Below are 15,399 nucleotides of genomic sequence, written 5' to 3' on the forward strand. Positions count from 1 at the left end.
CCCCCCAAAAACTTTGCAATAACTCATACATTTCTCACTCTCACACACACACACACACACACACACACTCACCTTACTGTTTTGTAAGGACATTTTTTGTGAGGACCTTACTAGCTAGTTTGCTGTAATACCACATAAATCAACCTGTAAATCCACCCTAACCTTTACCTTCATAACCAACAAGACAAATACAGCTATTTTAGTTATTAAGATAAAATATTTTGTTAAAAAATGACATATATAATAAATAAATTTGATGTTTTTGTAGGGACCACTGATGAGATATTGCAAGGTTTTTTTGGGGGTCTTCTTTAAGATAAACAAACAAGTTCTCATTCATTCTGTACAAACACTCATACACCTCTCTCTCTCTCTTTCTCTCTCACACACACACACACACACACACACACACACACACTTTCTGAAGGCTAAAGCAGGAAGTTCTGCTGAACTTCTGCGTGTGCATTCATGCCTTTCATGTTTTCATGCTAACACGACCGTCACTGCTGTTAGCGGTTTCACTTTCAAAGGAACTCATTCGCCCGAAACGATGATTAAAATCACACCAAAACTGCAAGAAGTGAAACAAACAAGCTGAAGAAATCATCTGTCATTATTTTTTTTTTGTCAATAAAAAAAGGGTTAAAAATGACAAACACACACACACTATTTATATTTATAGTAGTGATAGAAATACGTGCTAGCATGCTAGCATAAACACAGGGCAGCACAAGACTTGTTTTCTATCTTTTATACACCTGATAAAAGTTCGATTTAAGATATAAATCGAGATTATAAGAAAAGATGAAATGTTTTGGAGATGACTTTAATAAACACAGGTTTATTTTTGTGTGATAAGTCAGAGCTGTCATGGACGGAGGGGGTTTTGTCCTCACGTCCATGACAGTTCAGTGGATGAGCGTTTATAGACGTATAAACGTGCAAATAAGTGTGAGAGTGTGTGTTACAGGTGTGTTATTGTGCAACCAATAAACAAATAAAGGCTTCAAGAACGTCTTAGGTTGCGTTTATTGCGGTTCTTCCCGAAGCCGTGATCTCCTGCTGCGGCACTGACGGACAAGCGGCCGCAAAGACGGACATGCGTACTAGATCGGACGCGTACTAGCGCACTAAGAAGCAGCCACCCAGGAAATAGTGCGCATCCCGACGTACTGCGTAGTGCGCGAGTATGCGCAGATCGGACGCAGCTTTTCGTTACATATTCTTTCCCTGTTTCCTTTCATTATTTCCGGAAGATAAAAAAAACAAAAACACTGATGGATCTGCGAGGGTTCCTATGATTGTTTTTGCCCAGGATGAACCTATCAGGACGTTTTCTTTATCGTAGCTGAAGATGAGAAAATTAAAGAAAAAATGAAAGCTTGCATGGGTTTCTGGTTGCAGCTGTTTTTTTTTCGAGAAGAAGGAAGGAAGCGCTGAGAGCAGATCAGAGCAGATCAGAGCAGATCAGATCTGCCTTCTTCCTCCGGTCTCTTCTTCTTCCGTGTACCCGAGTGGAGTGTTAAAAGTGTAGAAATGGATGGAGGTGATCTTCCTACCTTCTCTTGCCTTCAGCAGGACGGTGTTGGCCACGATGTTCTCCAGCTCCATGGTGTCTCTTTAGTCCTGGGTTGCAGCAGGGCACCGCAGGCCCAACCTCGTCGCCGGGTTGGCACTGAGTGTGTGTGTGTGTGTGTGTGTGTGTGTGTGTGTGTGTGTGTGTGTGTGTGTCCTCCATGACTCCTCCCCATGGTGGAACCATCTAACCCTGAGTGACTCCCCCCCCCTTTTCTCTCTTTTCTTATCTTTTCTTTTTTTTCTTTTTTTTTCTTTTTTTTTTTTTTATATATCTTCTAAAAACAAACAAGGGGGCCATGTTTTGTTTGGAAGGAGCTCCTTCTGGGATCTCCCAGAGCTTTTGTAGAATTAAACACACACACACACACACACACACACACCATATTTCTTTTCTCTATATAAATCCCGTGTGGAGATGGTGGAGGTGGTGGAGATGTTGGAGATTGAGATTGTTAATCATGATGATTTTGTTCTCTATGAATAAACCAATAAAGGAATAAACTGGATGACAGACATGGTGGGTTTGAACAAGTGGGTGGAGTTTGGAGATCTTTTTTTTTTGATACAACACCAGCACCTTGAGGAAGAGTGCAGATATTACACTATAGAATCACTATGTGCTTTACACTTCTCACGTGTACATTACAGTGAAAATCTTTCTTCATATGTTCCAGAATGCTGGGGCCTTACTCAGGGGCCCAAGAGTGACAGCTTGGTGATACTGGGGTTTTGAACCCCCAAACAGAGCTACCACTTCCCCACTAAACGTTCTAACCACCTCAGTGTTTCTGCTTCTCCTCATCCAACTACTACTGCTCACGTTAGGGGTCTCCACAGAGGATCATCTGTCTCCATACCACCATGTCTTCTATATCTGCCTCTTTCAAATCAACCACCTGCATGTCTTCCTTCACCACATCCATAGACCTCCTTCTTGGTCTTCCTCTTTTCCTCCAGTCTTTAAGCTCCTTCTACTGATATACCCCATGTCCCTCCTCTGTACATGACCAAACCATCTCAACCTTGTCTCCAAAACGTCCTACTTCTACTATATTATCTTTATTGTAACTATTACTGCAGTTACTACTATTTAAGCAAAACTACTATTTTTACTACTACTATTATTAGTGGCAAGCTGTCAGGTCCAGGATGGTCTTCTCCGGTGCTTAAACTCTATCAGAATCTATATTTTGGTCCATAAAAATTTATTAAAGGCCTGCAAAAAAACAGAACAGCACAGGCTTTTGGTAGCTTTAAAACCAAGTTGCTTGAAGCTGTTGCTTTAACCATCCAGGCTGCGATTTGGCCACACCGAGGCCGTCTAGAAGGCGTCCGATAACATCTGCATTTTCGCATCTTTTGATTGGACCGTCAGAGAGCTCACCAGTAAGAGCTCGCGAACCGCATCTGTAGCAAACTGCATGCGCTTAAATATATTCATGTGGATTTGCTGTATTTTCATTCCACAATGACATTTACAAGACGGATTTTTCAAGGAACGCTAGACATCACGAGAAAAGGTCGGACGAACAGTTCAAAACGGGTTACGCTTTTTTGTTTTTCCGGTTTGCGTTTTCTTTCCTGTAGAATTTGCACTAAGCCACACAATTTGCCTTCATTTTGATTTCCCAGGAAAACCGTAATGCACGAAATAAAAAATGCACAACCCTGGGGTGATGTGATGAGGTAAATATCTGCTGGAGATGATGTATGTGGGAGGTGCAGTTGTGGCTCCAGTGAAAGGAGACGTGTTGAATCGTGTTCATTGGTTTTCTTGCTTTAGTGATGACGTTCATTTTCACTGTATGAGATTCCTGTGTGTGATGCAGCGCTCTGTTCTACTATCAACCTTTTCGTTCTATATCTACTCTTTAAAATATTAATAATAATAATAATAATAATAATAATAATAATAATACAACTACTACTACTACTACTACTACTACTACTACTACTTAAGAAATTATTATTATTACTAATATTAGTAGTAGTAATAGTTGTAATATTATTATTATTATTATTATTATTATTATTATTATTATTATTATTATTATTATACAACTACTACTACTAATAATAATAGTGATAATATTATTAATTCTTCCTGCCGTAGGGGGCGCTCAAAAAAACTGCACAGCCATAATACCAGAAGAAGAGCATTGACTCTGTGTCAAATCCCGCCCTGTAGCACTAAGTAGGGCGCATACTGTATCTGCTTTCCTCGACTATGTAGGGTGCTGGTGTAGGGACCAGGCATGTAATTTGGAATCAGAGTTGGTTAAAGGACATTTCCGTTTTCTCAGGCATTAGCCCGGAAAGCTGCACGTGTGCTGGTGTTGATCGTGTGGAGGTTTGTGGAGAAAATCGTTCTGCGATGGGGAAAAAGGCAAGCAAACGAAACACGTTCAATTACAACGTGGACAGAAAGAAATTAAAGAAGAAGATGATAAAAAAGTACAGGCCGAGGATTGAATGGTAAGAATTATGCGTGTCTCGTGCGCGCGAGCTAAGCTAACTAAGCTACTAAGATAACCAGGTAGTTGTCTATGTACAACACAAACAAACAAACAAACAGTTAAAATATACTTGATAAAAATGTTTGAATAGCTACACGTCTTTGTGTAGACAAGTCTGGGCGATATGATCTTAATATCGGTATCGTGATCTATTATGCCGCGATATTATTCTCTTGGATATCGTAACTGTTTTGTTTTTATTTCTTAGTCATTTTTCTTACAAATGTAAAAACGCCTTTGAAATCACATATAATCGACAGTACAGAGCCTGTGAGAGGTGTGAGGATGCCAAGTGTTGTATGGTTTCGCACGTTCCTTTTGTTGCTATGCAACAATATGAAGATTCACTATGATCTACACACTCTCAGAATTTCTCAGAACGTTCGGTTAAAACACTTAAAACTCGCCGTAGACGTTCTTCCTGTTGGAGAGTTCTGTATTGTGATCCAGTTCATCCCAAAGCAGTTCTGTAGGATTTAGGTGCGGTGACTGGGCAGGTCGTTCCATGATGGAGAAATGATTCATGGGATCGCTGCATCGAATCATAGGTGCTTTATAGAGCGCCATCGAATCGGTTGATCGAATTGTTCTCGTTTCTCTTTAGCGCGCAGATCCGGAAAGCATGGGATACCAACAAAACCACCAAACAGAACATGAAGGACATGGGCCTGTCGTTCGGAACCAAATCAGTACTTCCCATCACCAGCAAGGTTTGAGTTTCTCTATTATTTTAGATTAAATATTTTTCCCACCACGACGTTGTTTTAATCTCTATGTATATTTAATTACAGGTCAGTGAGGAACCTGAGGATCTGGTCATAAAGCCTTATGTCATCAGAGGTACCATGTTTAGACTTTAATCTAGAAATTAACATAAAAAAAAACAATACAAGTCTTTTCAGTGTGTCAGAACAATTTAATGTTGATCAGTCTGAGACCTAACAAGTTGAAGCTTTCGAGCTGCAGGCACCAAAACTCCCACAGATTTTTCACTATGTTCAAGATGTTCAACCTCAAAGTTCACACACACACACACACACTTTATTTACACTGTACCGCCATAAGTTTGTGGACACCCGAGGATCAAGGCAGTGCTGGATAACGCGTGTCCTTCTCACAAATCTTTTCTCTAGAGCTGGAAGAAGAGGCCAGTCAGCTGAGGAAGGACACCACGACCTGCTCCACAGACATGATCGAATTTGTTCAACATATGATCCGGGAACACGGCGAGAACTACAAGGTAGGAGACGCAGGGTTTTTTTGTTAACCATCTGGCGTTCGGCGAAGCATCGTGCAGCGCTCTGACCAGGATGATCTCGTTACAGGCCATGGCACGAGACGAGAAGAACTACTACCAGGACACGCCGAAACAAATCAGGAGGAAAGTGGAGTTGTACAAGCGTTGTCATGGCAACGAGTACACCGCGTTCCTCGCCTCTCTGCAAGCGCAGACGTCGTCCTGAGAGAGAGAGATGGACCACGTGGACGGAGATGAGATGTGTGTATATATAAATATATAATCTTTTTTTTTTTTCTTTAGTGATTCTGTTCAACTCTAAAATATAAAGTTGTATCTTGTATAGTTTTTATTTCTCTGGATGAGAAAATTAAACTTTCCATGAAATCAGTATTGTCCTTATTTATTTATTTTTTCTCCACGAAACCTTCTCGTCCAAAAATCTGCCACATGATCCCAATGCGAGCGGAGAGAGCGAAGGCGACATACCGCCTGCTAAGTTACCATAGCAACCAGTAGTGGAAACGCCCCCTGGTGACTTAAGTGAGAGAATTTTTTTAGTCAAACGTATTGGGACACCCGTGGTTCCAAGTTGGAGGCGCACAATCGTACAGGACGTCTTTGGATGCTGTAGAATAAAATTCTCCCTGCTCCAGAAAGATCCATGGGTTGGAGTGGAAGATCTCCTGCTATAGCTTTGGGATGAGTGTGAACGCTGACTGCACTCCCAAACCTCCTCACCTTGTAGCTGGATTCACACAAATCTCCACAAAATCCGTTGGAACATCTTCCCTGAAGAGTGTAGATCATTATAAGGGTAAATGAGGATTAGATTGGGATGATGGAAAAAGAAGCTCAGGTGTCCACACACTTTTGTGCGGATGATTCAGCCGATCGGATAAAACGTTCCTTTTGCAGTATCAGACACACGACTAAATTTCAGAAGAATAGTTTAATAGTTTGAGAAACTGATGAGCTACAACAGATGATCTCTTCAGCTGGAATCATTTCAGTCCAAAAATATATTGCATCCTAATACACCAGTGTTCACTATATACACACCTCCACACAATATAAAAATCACACACAAAATACGGACGACGACGACGACAACAGTGACGAGTCGTCCAGCTGTTCACCAGGTTCTTGGCCCCGGCAGCTGGTTAAACATGAACTAGAATATCAGTAGGTCAATACTGCAGCGTTTCTATAAATCAGTAGTACCGTCTATGGAAAGGTAAACATCGAGTCGTTCTAGATTACACAGTAAAAGCGTGTTTGTACAATTGTGCGACTGGTTCAGGCGAAGGCTATAAAGATATCTGAGGTATTGAATGTCAAAAACACAGAATTCGTGCAGAATAAAAATACGTGCAACGATAAAGACGGTTATGCAGGTAAACGTTTGTATCCCAAACCTGGATACGTAACATGTTTGGAGTTTGTGTGGAACTCTGGGAAAACCCATCAAAACTGACCATATTTAGTACACATACGCCAAAACTATTGGGACACCCAACTTTCCCGTAGCGTAGCATGCGACTACGAGACCCAGACCTGCTTAAGCGTCTCAAAACCCCTGTGCACAGCTCAATGAAGATCCACGGGTTGGAAGTGTGTAGAAGATCATCTGCTGCAGAGCTCCAACCCTATTGAATGTAAATGCTGACATCATCCTCGCTTTCTCACACGCATCAGTCCCTGGCTTTACTAACGCACATCCTTGTGGCTTGTGAATGAAATTCCACAAAATCTAGTGGAACATCTTCCCAGAAGAGTGGAGGTGAGAAATGGAGAAAGGGATGGTGAAAAAGCACCTTATGGTCAGGTGTTCCACAAACTGCTGTCAATTAAAGGAACACTAGCAAATCGCAGAAACATGAACAAAGCATGAATATTCATTAAGAAGTCGACCAAGCTGATTAGAGGTTTTCTTACTTCTAAAATGCCCATGTGACCATTTTTATCCTGGTCCATCCTATGGGTTTTCCCAGTTCCCCACACACACACACACACACACAGGTTACGCTGAATATACTAGATTATAGTATTGTTTTATGGAGCAGTAAAAATGATGTGACCTTCCAAACCTGCTTCATGAAACAGCAAGTTCTCACTTTGATTGTATCAAGCTTTTTCATCCTGAGACTTCATCGTTATCTGAAAGATCCCTTTTATGGCGTTAGCGTTCTAGTTTTGATCAGATTCCAGTTTGATGAGCAGATCCTGAAGGTTCTGGAGACTGCAGGACACTGATTCTCCCACAGAGCTGAGCTGGAGAAGGAGGAGCTTCCTGTGATCCGGCAGTGAGCCCAGAGAGAGAGCGTCACGCAGCTCCAATACGCCGACTGCGTCCAGCTTGTCCTGAAAAGACAAGAAACACCATGAACACCATGAGCTGAATGAGTGTTTTGATATATATATATATATATATATATATATAGTGAGGAGTCACATCTCAGCAGGTTCTGTGTCTCTTTGGAGGAACCCTTAAAGTTTTTAAGGAGAACCTTAGCACTGGGAGTTTCTCTTTCTTTCTTTAGAATGTTCTAGAAAACCGTTTGTGATGGCACCCTACTTTTTGAGGAGCTGCATCAATGTTATTGTGTCTAATGTTCAAGATTCTTATTTTCAGTCACATTGAAATTCAAGTGCTCCAATACACCAAGAGTGGTGCAGATGCTTTTCTGTAAGTTCCTACGTGACCATCATAGCTAGCTAGGTACATGATCATACGCACTTATTACTGCACACCTAAACATCTGGACTGCAATGAATGGACATTTGGTGTCACCCAGATGAGGACGGGTTTCCGTTCGAGTCTGGTTCCTCTCAAGGTTTCTTCTTCATAGCATCTCAGGGAGTTTTTTTCTTGACACAGTCACCAGTGGTTCACTCATCAGGGATAAACAATTATAGACCAATAACCTCAGCATTTTCACGTCGTTTGATTGGATGGTAACTGCAAAAGCTCAAATATATTTGTGTGGATTGAATATCTGTTCGACTGAAATCGATTTGGTCGCAGATACACTTTCCGAATTTTCCAAGAAAAGCTAGACATTCATTTATTCTGAGATTCCTGTGTGTGATGCAGCGTTCTGTTATACTGCACTTCTCTATAATATTGATGGTTTCTACAGATGTGGTGTCAAAAAATGCTGGTATTTAGAGGTGGACTGATTCAGGTAGGACACCACGGAAGGCCTGGGGGTGAAATACACGGCCCACCACTGCCAGGTAGAGAAGTTACTCTGGAGACTGTACAGCTCTCAGTTCTCAGTATAATCCAAGATGTAAATGACCTGAAGTCTGAATTGTTTATTAAAGAACACATTAAAATAAATTTTACTCGATTATTATTCTCCAGACTGCTGCGCTTGTGAATATGTACGTGTGTGCCGGATGCCTGGTCACCTGTTTGTTTCCCAGAACTACAACCGGAAGTTGTGTGTCGATGCTGAGAAGTCGATGAAGTTCATCTTTAGCCAATGGGAGTCGAGTTCTATCCGAGGAATCCACTACGTACAACAAAACGTGTGCTCTCTTCAGAAAATCAGCCCAGTACGCACGCAAGTCCTCGCCGCCTCCGACTGAAAAGAAAAACACGTGTTATCACATGGATGGTCTTTTTTTACGACTCAAAACAGCGACGTATTGACCTGCCTTTCCTAGAAACAGAGAAAGGTACACAATTTTTCCACCTGATGCGTACTTTCTAGGAAGTCGAATTCGCAGCCCGGCGTGTGGAGGCGGATGAAGTTGAAGCCACGCGTTGGGGCGCACTTTCTTTTGCTATCTGCTCCATTCAGCTGCTGCAGGACGCTGCTTTTCCCGGCGCCGTCTAAGCCCAGGACGAGGACCTGCTTCTGTCGGCGCTCCTCTTCCTCCTTCAAAGAAAAACGAACGCCAATAAAACTCCAGAAGGATTTGAAATAGAATTAGTTTGATTCGCTCATTCATTCGATCTCAATTCATTTACTGCCATGTTTTTTGACAGTCAGAAGAAAACTGAGAACCCTGAGAAAACCCAGGTGGACAGGGGGAGATGTGTAGTGTGAGAGAGCAGGATAGAAAACAGAGATCTTGGAAATGTCACAACAGTCCAACTTTTTTTGCTTCTCCACCAAAATACAGTAATCCCCTGTTTAACGGATGCTATTTTATATATACGGTATTTTACTGTATTAACAATTTACTTCATTTTATATTTTATAATTATATTCTGATGAATAAATTTTATTATTTCAGCATAAAACTCCATAAAAACAACTCCCTATCATTTTCTGGTCTATCGTGCTATCCGGGGCCTAACAGGGGGCGCCAAATTCGAACCGCGGTGAAGCCGTGGTACCTACAAGCGAAAGACTTGCCTTTGTGGGTATGGGATTAGTGTTCTTCTCAGAGCATGTTGAGGCTCCGATCTCTACAGTGCAAGTCAATATGACCCAAAAATGCACAAAATAATGCAATTTTTAAATTTGTTTACAAAAACAATTACACACTTTTACAATGTTTTAGGTTTTGTGGAGTCGTAGGACGAAAAATACACAAAAAACGTATTACAAAATAATAACAAAACAATGATGGCAGCTACACAGTGCTGATACGGTATGAAGATCCATCCTGATGTCCTACTTCTGGAAGGAGTTCTCTTCAATTGAAAATCATTGCTGCCACCTGAAGATCCATGAGGTCACTGTGGGGGGGTTAAACTCAAGAAGCATAGAGATGGATTTGGATGGAAATTTATACAATGGCTCAGAACTACAGTTACCATAAACAGATGTGCACTTTCATCTCCATCAGTGAACAGGTGATGATAATGATTGAATGAATTGATTATAGGAATTGTGTGAATCCGGTGTCTACATGAGGACGGCTCCTGAATCTTTATCTGGTCTGGTCAAGTTTTCTTTTTTTCATATCATCTCAGGAAGGTTTTCCTCACCAAAGTCACCTCGGGTTTGCGCAAACTTCATTACCGTATTTTTCGGACTATAAGCCGCTACTTTTTTCCAACGTTTTGAACCACGCGGCTTAAACAAAAAGCGTCTAATTTATGAATTTTTCCTGGGTTTTTCCCGGTTTCACAAACTTCAAGCCAAAAAACTGAACCCCATAACATTAGACCAATGAAATTTCCGAACGGAAACGAAAAAAACGCACCTCACCTGTGTTCTGAGCTGCACGGCTTCGGGAGAAAAAACTTTCACTGGTGGTAATTTTAAACACACGACGATGCCAAAATATAAACTCCTGAGAGAAATAGTTGTGAAAGGAAGAAGGAAGAAAGTGAACAATGACTTTCTTTGTCGGCTACTGTTTAGATACAAGCCGTTGTAGCGCGTTGAGTCTAGGTGAAGGGAGAGATCACTAACTCCAGTTGCAACAGAAATCATATAAGCACAGACAGGTTTCCAAAACTCGTGCTTTTTTTTTTTTCTTGGCAACAGCGTTACGGTTTAGTCAAAGAAACTTAGAAATGAGCATCAGAAAATAATATGGACATATTCCTCGGTCTCCACACACGCAGTAATACTGGAAAAATGCGGCAGCCTATTCCCATAATACCGCTCTGCTCCTAAAGGAGCCACAACATATTTCACCCGTTACACCGTGTGTAACGTGTCTTTCGTTAAAGCCTGTGTAATTAGTTTCAATGTAGACGACTTATAGACAGGTGCGCTTTATAGTCCGGAAATTATGGTAATAAATGACACATTTATATTCGTAATCTATCTAAAAATATATAACGCTGCTGCCCGTTATTAAATGTGCTACACAAACTAAACCAAACTGAGAGACTTGGGGGTAAAAATAATAATAATTTGGATAATAAAACGCATGAAAACAAAATCTCTTTTCTGGAACGTTGTTGATTGAGAAAAACAGTGTAAACATGGGGGTTTTTTTTCACCCTGAATCATAAAGTCAAACTGGGAGGTTTCACATTTCAGCTTCACTACAAGATGTAAGCAGTTTTTAATTATTTAACACATTATCAATAAAGTAAAACGAGGAACAAATGTGTTGCCAAGTGTTTCACGTCATGTGAGTGGTTCTGTTTTTTCGTTTTTAGTTCTCATTTTTGCCGACTGCAGCGCATTCTCACGCCGCTTCTTCCACGTATCCAGTTCCAGAGAAACACAGCACTGAAAATTCAATAGATTAACACGTCTAAGCCGAATATGCGATTATAACGCCCCCCCCTGACATAACCAAATATAAAGCGTAATAACAGGATCATTAACTACGACAATAAGACTGCAACGAATCTTATGTATGCAAGATGAAGAACAGGAGAGAAGATGAGAAGATGTGATCAGACTGCCCTCACCCTCACAGTCACACATGCAGGTTGAAGATGAATGGTTTGGGTTTGTTTTAGAGCAGGGAAGGTTGGAGACTTGAGCACGTGAACCAACATGGCAACCATTCCATACTTCAACACCATGCAGTTCACGTCTGGACTTCGGCTCATTGGAAACGACTTCATTGTACAAGAAGATTGTCCAAAGGATCTTCTATGACGATGATGATGATTATCTTCTATTATCTTCTTAAGCACCACCCACTTCATCATCGCCATCACGTCACAATTATACAGATTGAGATAATAACTGGGTTTTTTTATTATTTAATCAAATGTAAACTTTGTTTTATTGGTAATCTTTACACACCTTACCTTTCTTTTTTTTTTTGTAATTTATACCGCGTTAAAAAAATGGTAATGGAAAAAAATCTGAGAAAATTTCAGTAACCATTTAATGTTCGTTATGACGTCATAAAGTGAAACTTGACCACCTGTTTTAGCCCAGCTGTCGGGTATGACATCATAAACCACGTATGAGTGTGTTTACGCGGAATTGATGAGAAGAGTGAACATTTGCAGAACAGATGTGCTTATAATAATAATAATAATAATAATAATAATAATAAAATAATATTAAGATGGTTTATTGTTATTGTTATTGTTGTTATTATTATTATTATTACTATTTTTATTAATATTATTAATATTTAATACAGACCTCTTTAAAGGCGCAGTAGTCTTCTGGGCTCCACACTCGCCTCTTGTAGAAAAGGTTGAAGGCCATAAACACGGCGGCACCGAAGGCGGCAGCGGCGGCCATTAGAGCCACGCGCACATGCCGGATCAGGAACATGTCCGATGGGAGCGCGAGCGGGGACCGGCGAGGCGCGAGCGAGGAGGCGACCGCGACAGCAACCACCGCCGGACGCGACAACACCGACAGCCGGAGCACGTGACCTCGGCGTGGGCGTGTCGTGAGGTGTTTCTGCTCTCCGTCAGCGGCCAGACAGCGGCGTGCTGCACCCGCAAATCACCTGAGTTGAGTGTGTGTGTGTGTGTGTGTGTGTGTGTGTGTGTGATCGAACTTCACGTGTCAGCAATCACACGTCTCACGTATAAAGTGGGGACGTTTTCTCTTAAAGACCCTTCACATATAATTCACATGGTGGCGGTGTGAATATATCTAGACACGTCACATGTTCAAGATATCACGTGTGAAAACACGTACCAACAAACACGCGAGCTTCATGTGCTTTTTAAACACTTTGCCTACAGTTCACGTGACGTGTGAAAAGCGCACGGACACGTGAACTGTGTGCGGCTGTACAAACAATTTACACAGGCTGTATTTCACGTGACGTGAAACACGGGAAATAGTGTATAGGTTTGTTAGGGTTATGGAGGCCCAAATTGCACAAACAGGTGAACAGTGGGCGTTCTTCACGTGTTTCACGTAAATATGTGTGAAAAACAAAACAAAAAACACGTGAAATAAATGTGATGTTGAGATTGTTTCAACAGTTTGTTGAAATGCACCCTCACCTCCACTTAATTGCATACTATTCACATCACGTCACGTGTAAAATAAAAAACGTGAAAACGTGAAAAGCGTGTGATTTTTCAAAACTTGTGAAAAACTTAAATTTATGATTTGGTGTCATATGCTTTAGTTCATGTCTGCAATTTCAGGGCATGACATAACTTACATGGTGTCACGTGCGAAAAGCACATATACACGTGAACTGTTTTGGACAGCGATACATGTGTCAGATCCAGAGTAGTACAGTCGGTGAAGAAAGGTAAATATTTATATTTTATTTCAGCACAGAGTTATAGACAGTTCAGAAGAGGGCGTGAACCTGACACGAAACGCACGTCAGTACAAACGTAAATATTGATTGTTTTTTTGTTTTTTGTTTTTTGCCTCAAGCTCAGGTTTAAACCGGTGACCCTGGAGTTGAAAGGCAGCTCGTTTAACATTCACCTGCACAAGGTGTGCATACGTACATGTTTACAGAGCAGCAGAAGTATTGGGACGCCTGAACACAAACCTGACAATGCCCCTGTGCACAAAGTCAGCTCCATGAAGATCTGCTTTCCATTGTTTGGAGTGAAAGATCTCCTGCTATAGAGCTTCAACCATAATCAACACATTTGGGATAAACGCTGACTGCACCCAACACCTCCTCACCTACATCAATACTAATGTTCTTGTAGCTGAAAAAAAATCTCACAAATCTCCATAATATCTTGTGGAACACCTTCTCAGAAGAGTGGAGGTTATTATAAGAGCAAATGGAGACTTAATGTGGATTGGGATGTTTACAAGCATGTACCAGCCATGTGGTAATGTTTATCTAAATAATAAAGATATTTCCAAGAGGTCATGGTTGCTTTTGTACTGTGAAAGATCTACCACACCTTCCTTAGCAACCGCGAGCCAATTAAGTGACTGGATGCTTGTTAACTAACTGTTGTGGCAACGGTATGAAATGAATTTGAAGAACTCAGACGATCCAACCTGCCCTAATCCGATTCATCTGACTTCATGGTAATGTTGAGGTTAAGTGAATCAGGTTCTGAGGGGGGGTTGGTTCTCTTTGAGGGGTTCTTTGTCTGTTTAGACCCATGCCTCTATTCCCTCGCTTTATGACACTCCTTTCCATTTACATTTTTGGCATAGTGGTGACTTCTAAGTAATGAACCACAAGAAAGGTACAGAATGTTCTCGATTGTTCCTCAGGTTCAGGTGGTTTATGGAAAAATGAACTACTGAGCAGTTAAGGGTCCAGCTGTGGCAGCTTGGTGGTGCTGGGATTCAAACGCATGACCTTCTGATCAGAAATCCAGTTTCTTAACCACTGATCTACATCTTCCCCCTTACATGCATAATGCGGTCAGTTCTGAACAATGAAACACCAGAAAAGTACACAATGTTCTCGATTGTTTGTCAGGTGATCCGTGATGCCAGTTCCTTAAAGCTGTCTATGTGGACAATATTATCCAGAGGAGAAGAGATTCGGTTGTGTGTGTGTGTGTGTGTGTGTGTGTGTGTGTGTGTTTGACTGATTATATGTGTATGTATGTGAGAATGACTGAGTGTGTGTGTGTGTGTGTGTGTGCAAATAAGTGTATGTGTGTGTGTGTGTGTGTGTGTGTGTGTGTGTGTGAGTGAGTGAGTGAGTGTGAGTGAGTGAGTGAGAGTGTATTTTGGTGTGAGAGAGTGGAAGGGTGAAAGTGTGTGATTGAGTTTATGATGGATTGTGTGTGTGTGTGTGTGTGTGTGTGTGTGTGTGTGTGTGTGTGTGTGTGAGTGAGTGAGTGAGTGAGTTAGTGAGAGTGTATTTTGGTGTGAGAGTGGAAGGGTGAAAGTGTGTGATTGAGTTTATGATGGATTGTGTGTGTGTGTGAGTGAGTGAGTTAGTGAGAGTGTATTTTGGTGTGAGAGAGTGGGAGGGTGAATGTGTGATTGAGTTTATGATGGATTGTGTGTGTGTGTGTGTGTGTGTGTGTGTGTGTGTGTGTGTGTTTGAGTGAGTGACTGAGTGAGTAAGTGAGTGAGTGTGAGTGAGTGAGTGAGAGTGTATTTTGGTGTGGGAGAGTGAATGTGTGTGATTGAGTTTATGATGGATTGTGTGTGTGTGTGTGTGTGTGTGTGTGTGTGTGTGTGTGTGTGTGTGTGTTGGTGAGTGTGTGTGAGTGTGAGTGAGTGAGTGAGTGAGTGAGTGAGTGAGTGAGTGAGTGAATGAGTG

The 15,399-nt window shown here is 41.4% G+C and overlaps 3 protein-coding genes across 3 annotated transcripts in view; 1 reads left to right on the forward strand and 2 right to left on the reverse strand.

Annotated features, from left to right (window-relative positions):
- The window catches only part of grk6 (G protein-coupled receptor kinase 6), a 35,860-nt gene extending 33,399 nt beyond the window's left edge, over positions 1-2,461 (reverse strand). The window contains exon 1 of the mRNA XM_046867945.1: positions 1,560-2,461. Within this exon, the coding sequence (XP_046723901.1) occupies positions 1,560-1,611 (52 nt within the window). The 5' untranslated portion in view covers positions 1,612-2,461. The remainder of the gene's footprint in view (positions 1-1,559) is intronic.
- A 1,400-nt stretch (positions 2,462-3,861) lies between these two features.
- On the forward strand, positions 3,862-5,722 carry nop16 (NOP16 nucleolar protein homolog (yeast)). The gene is made up of 5 exons (XM_046868609.1): positions 3,862-4,053; positions 4,699-4,804; positions 4,886-4,934; positions 5,228-5,334; positions 5,420-5,722. Exons 1-5 carry the CDS (start codon positions 3,953-3,955, stop codon positions 5,555-5,557), a joined length of 501 nt encoding a protein of 166 aa, XP_046724565.1. The 5' UTR covers positions 3,862-3,952; the 3' UTR covers positions 5,558-5,722.
- Positions 5,723-6,268: 546 nt separating this feature from the next.
- On the reverse strand, positions 6,269-13,209 carry arl10 (ADP-ribosylation factor-like 10). Its single transcript, XM_046868608.1, has 4 exons — positions 12,366-13,209; positions 9,047-9,221; positions 8,749-8,924; positions 6,269-7,695 (listed from the first exon to the last, which is right to left on the reverse strand). Exons 1-4 carry the CDS (start codon positions 12,498-12,500, stop codon positions 7,522-7,524), a joined length of 660 nt encoding a protein of 219 aa, XP_046724564.1. The 5' UTR covers positions 12,501-13,209; the 3' UTR covers positions 6,269-7,521.
- Between the last annotated feature and the right edge of the window lie 2,190 nt (positions 13,210-15,399).

This window comes from Silurus meridionalis, chromosome 15 (genome assembly GCF_014805685.1).
Source record: "Silurus meridionalis isolate SWU-2019-XX chromosome 15, ASM1480568v1, whole genome shotgun sequence".
Taxonomy (NCBI): domain Eukaryota; kingdom Metazoa; phylum Chordata; class Actinopteri; order Siluriformes; family Siluridae; genus Silurus; species Silurus meridionalis.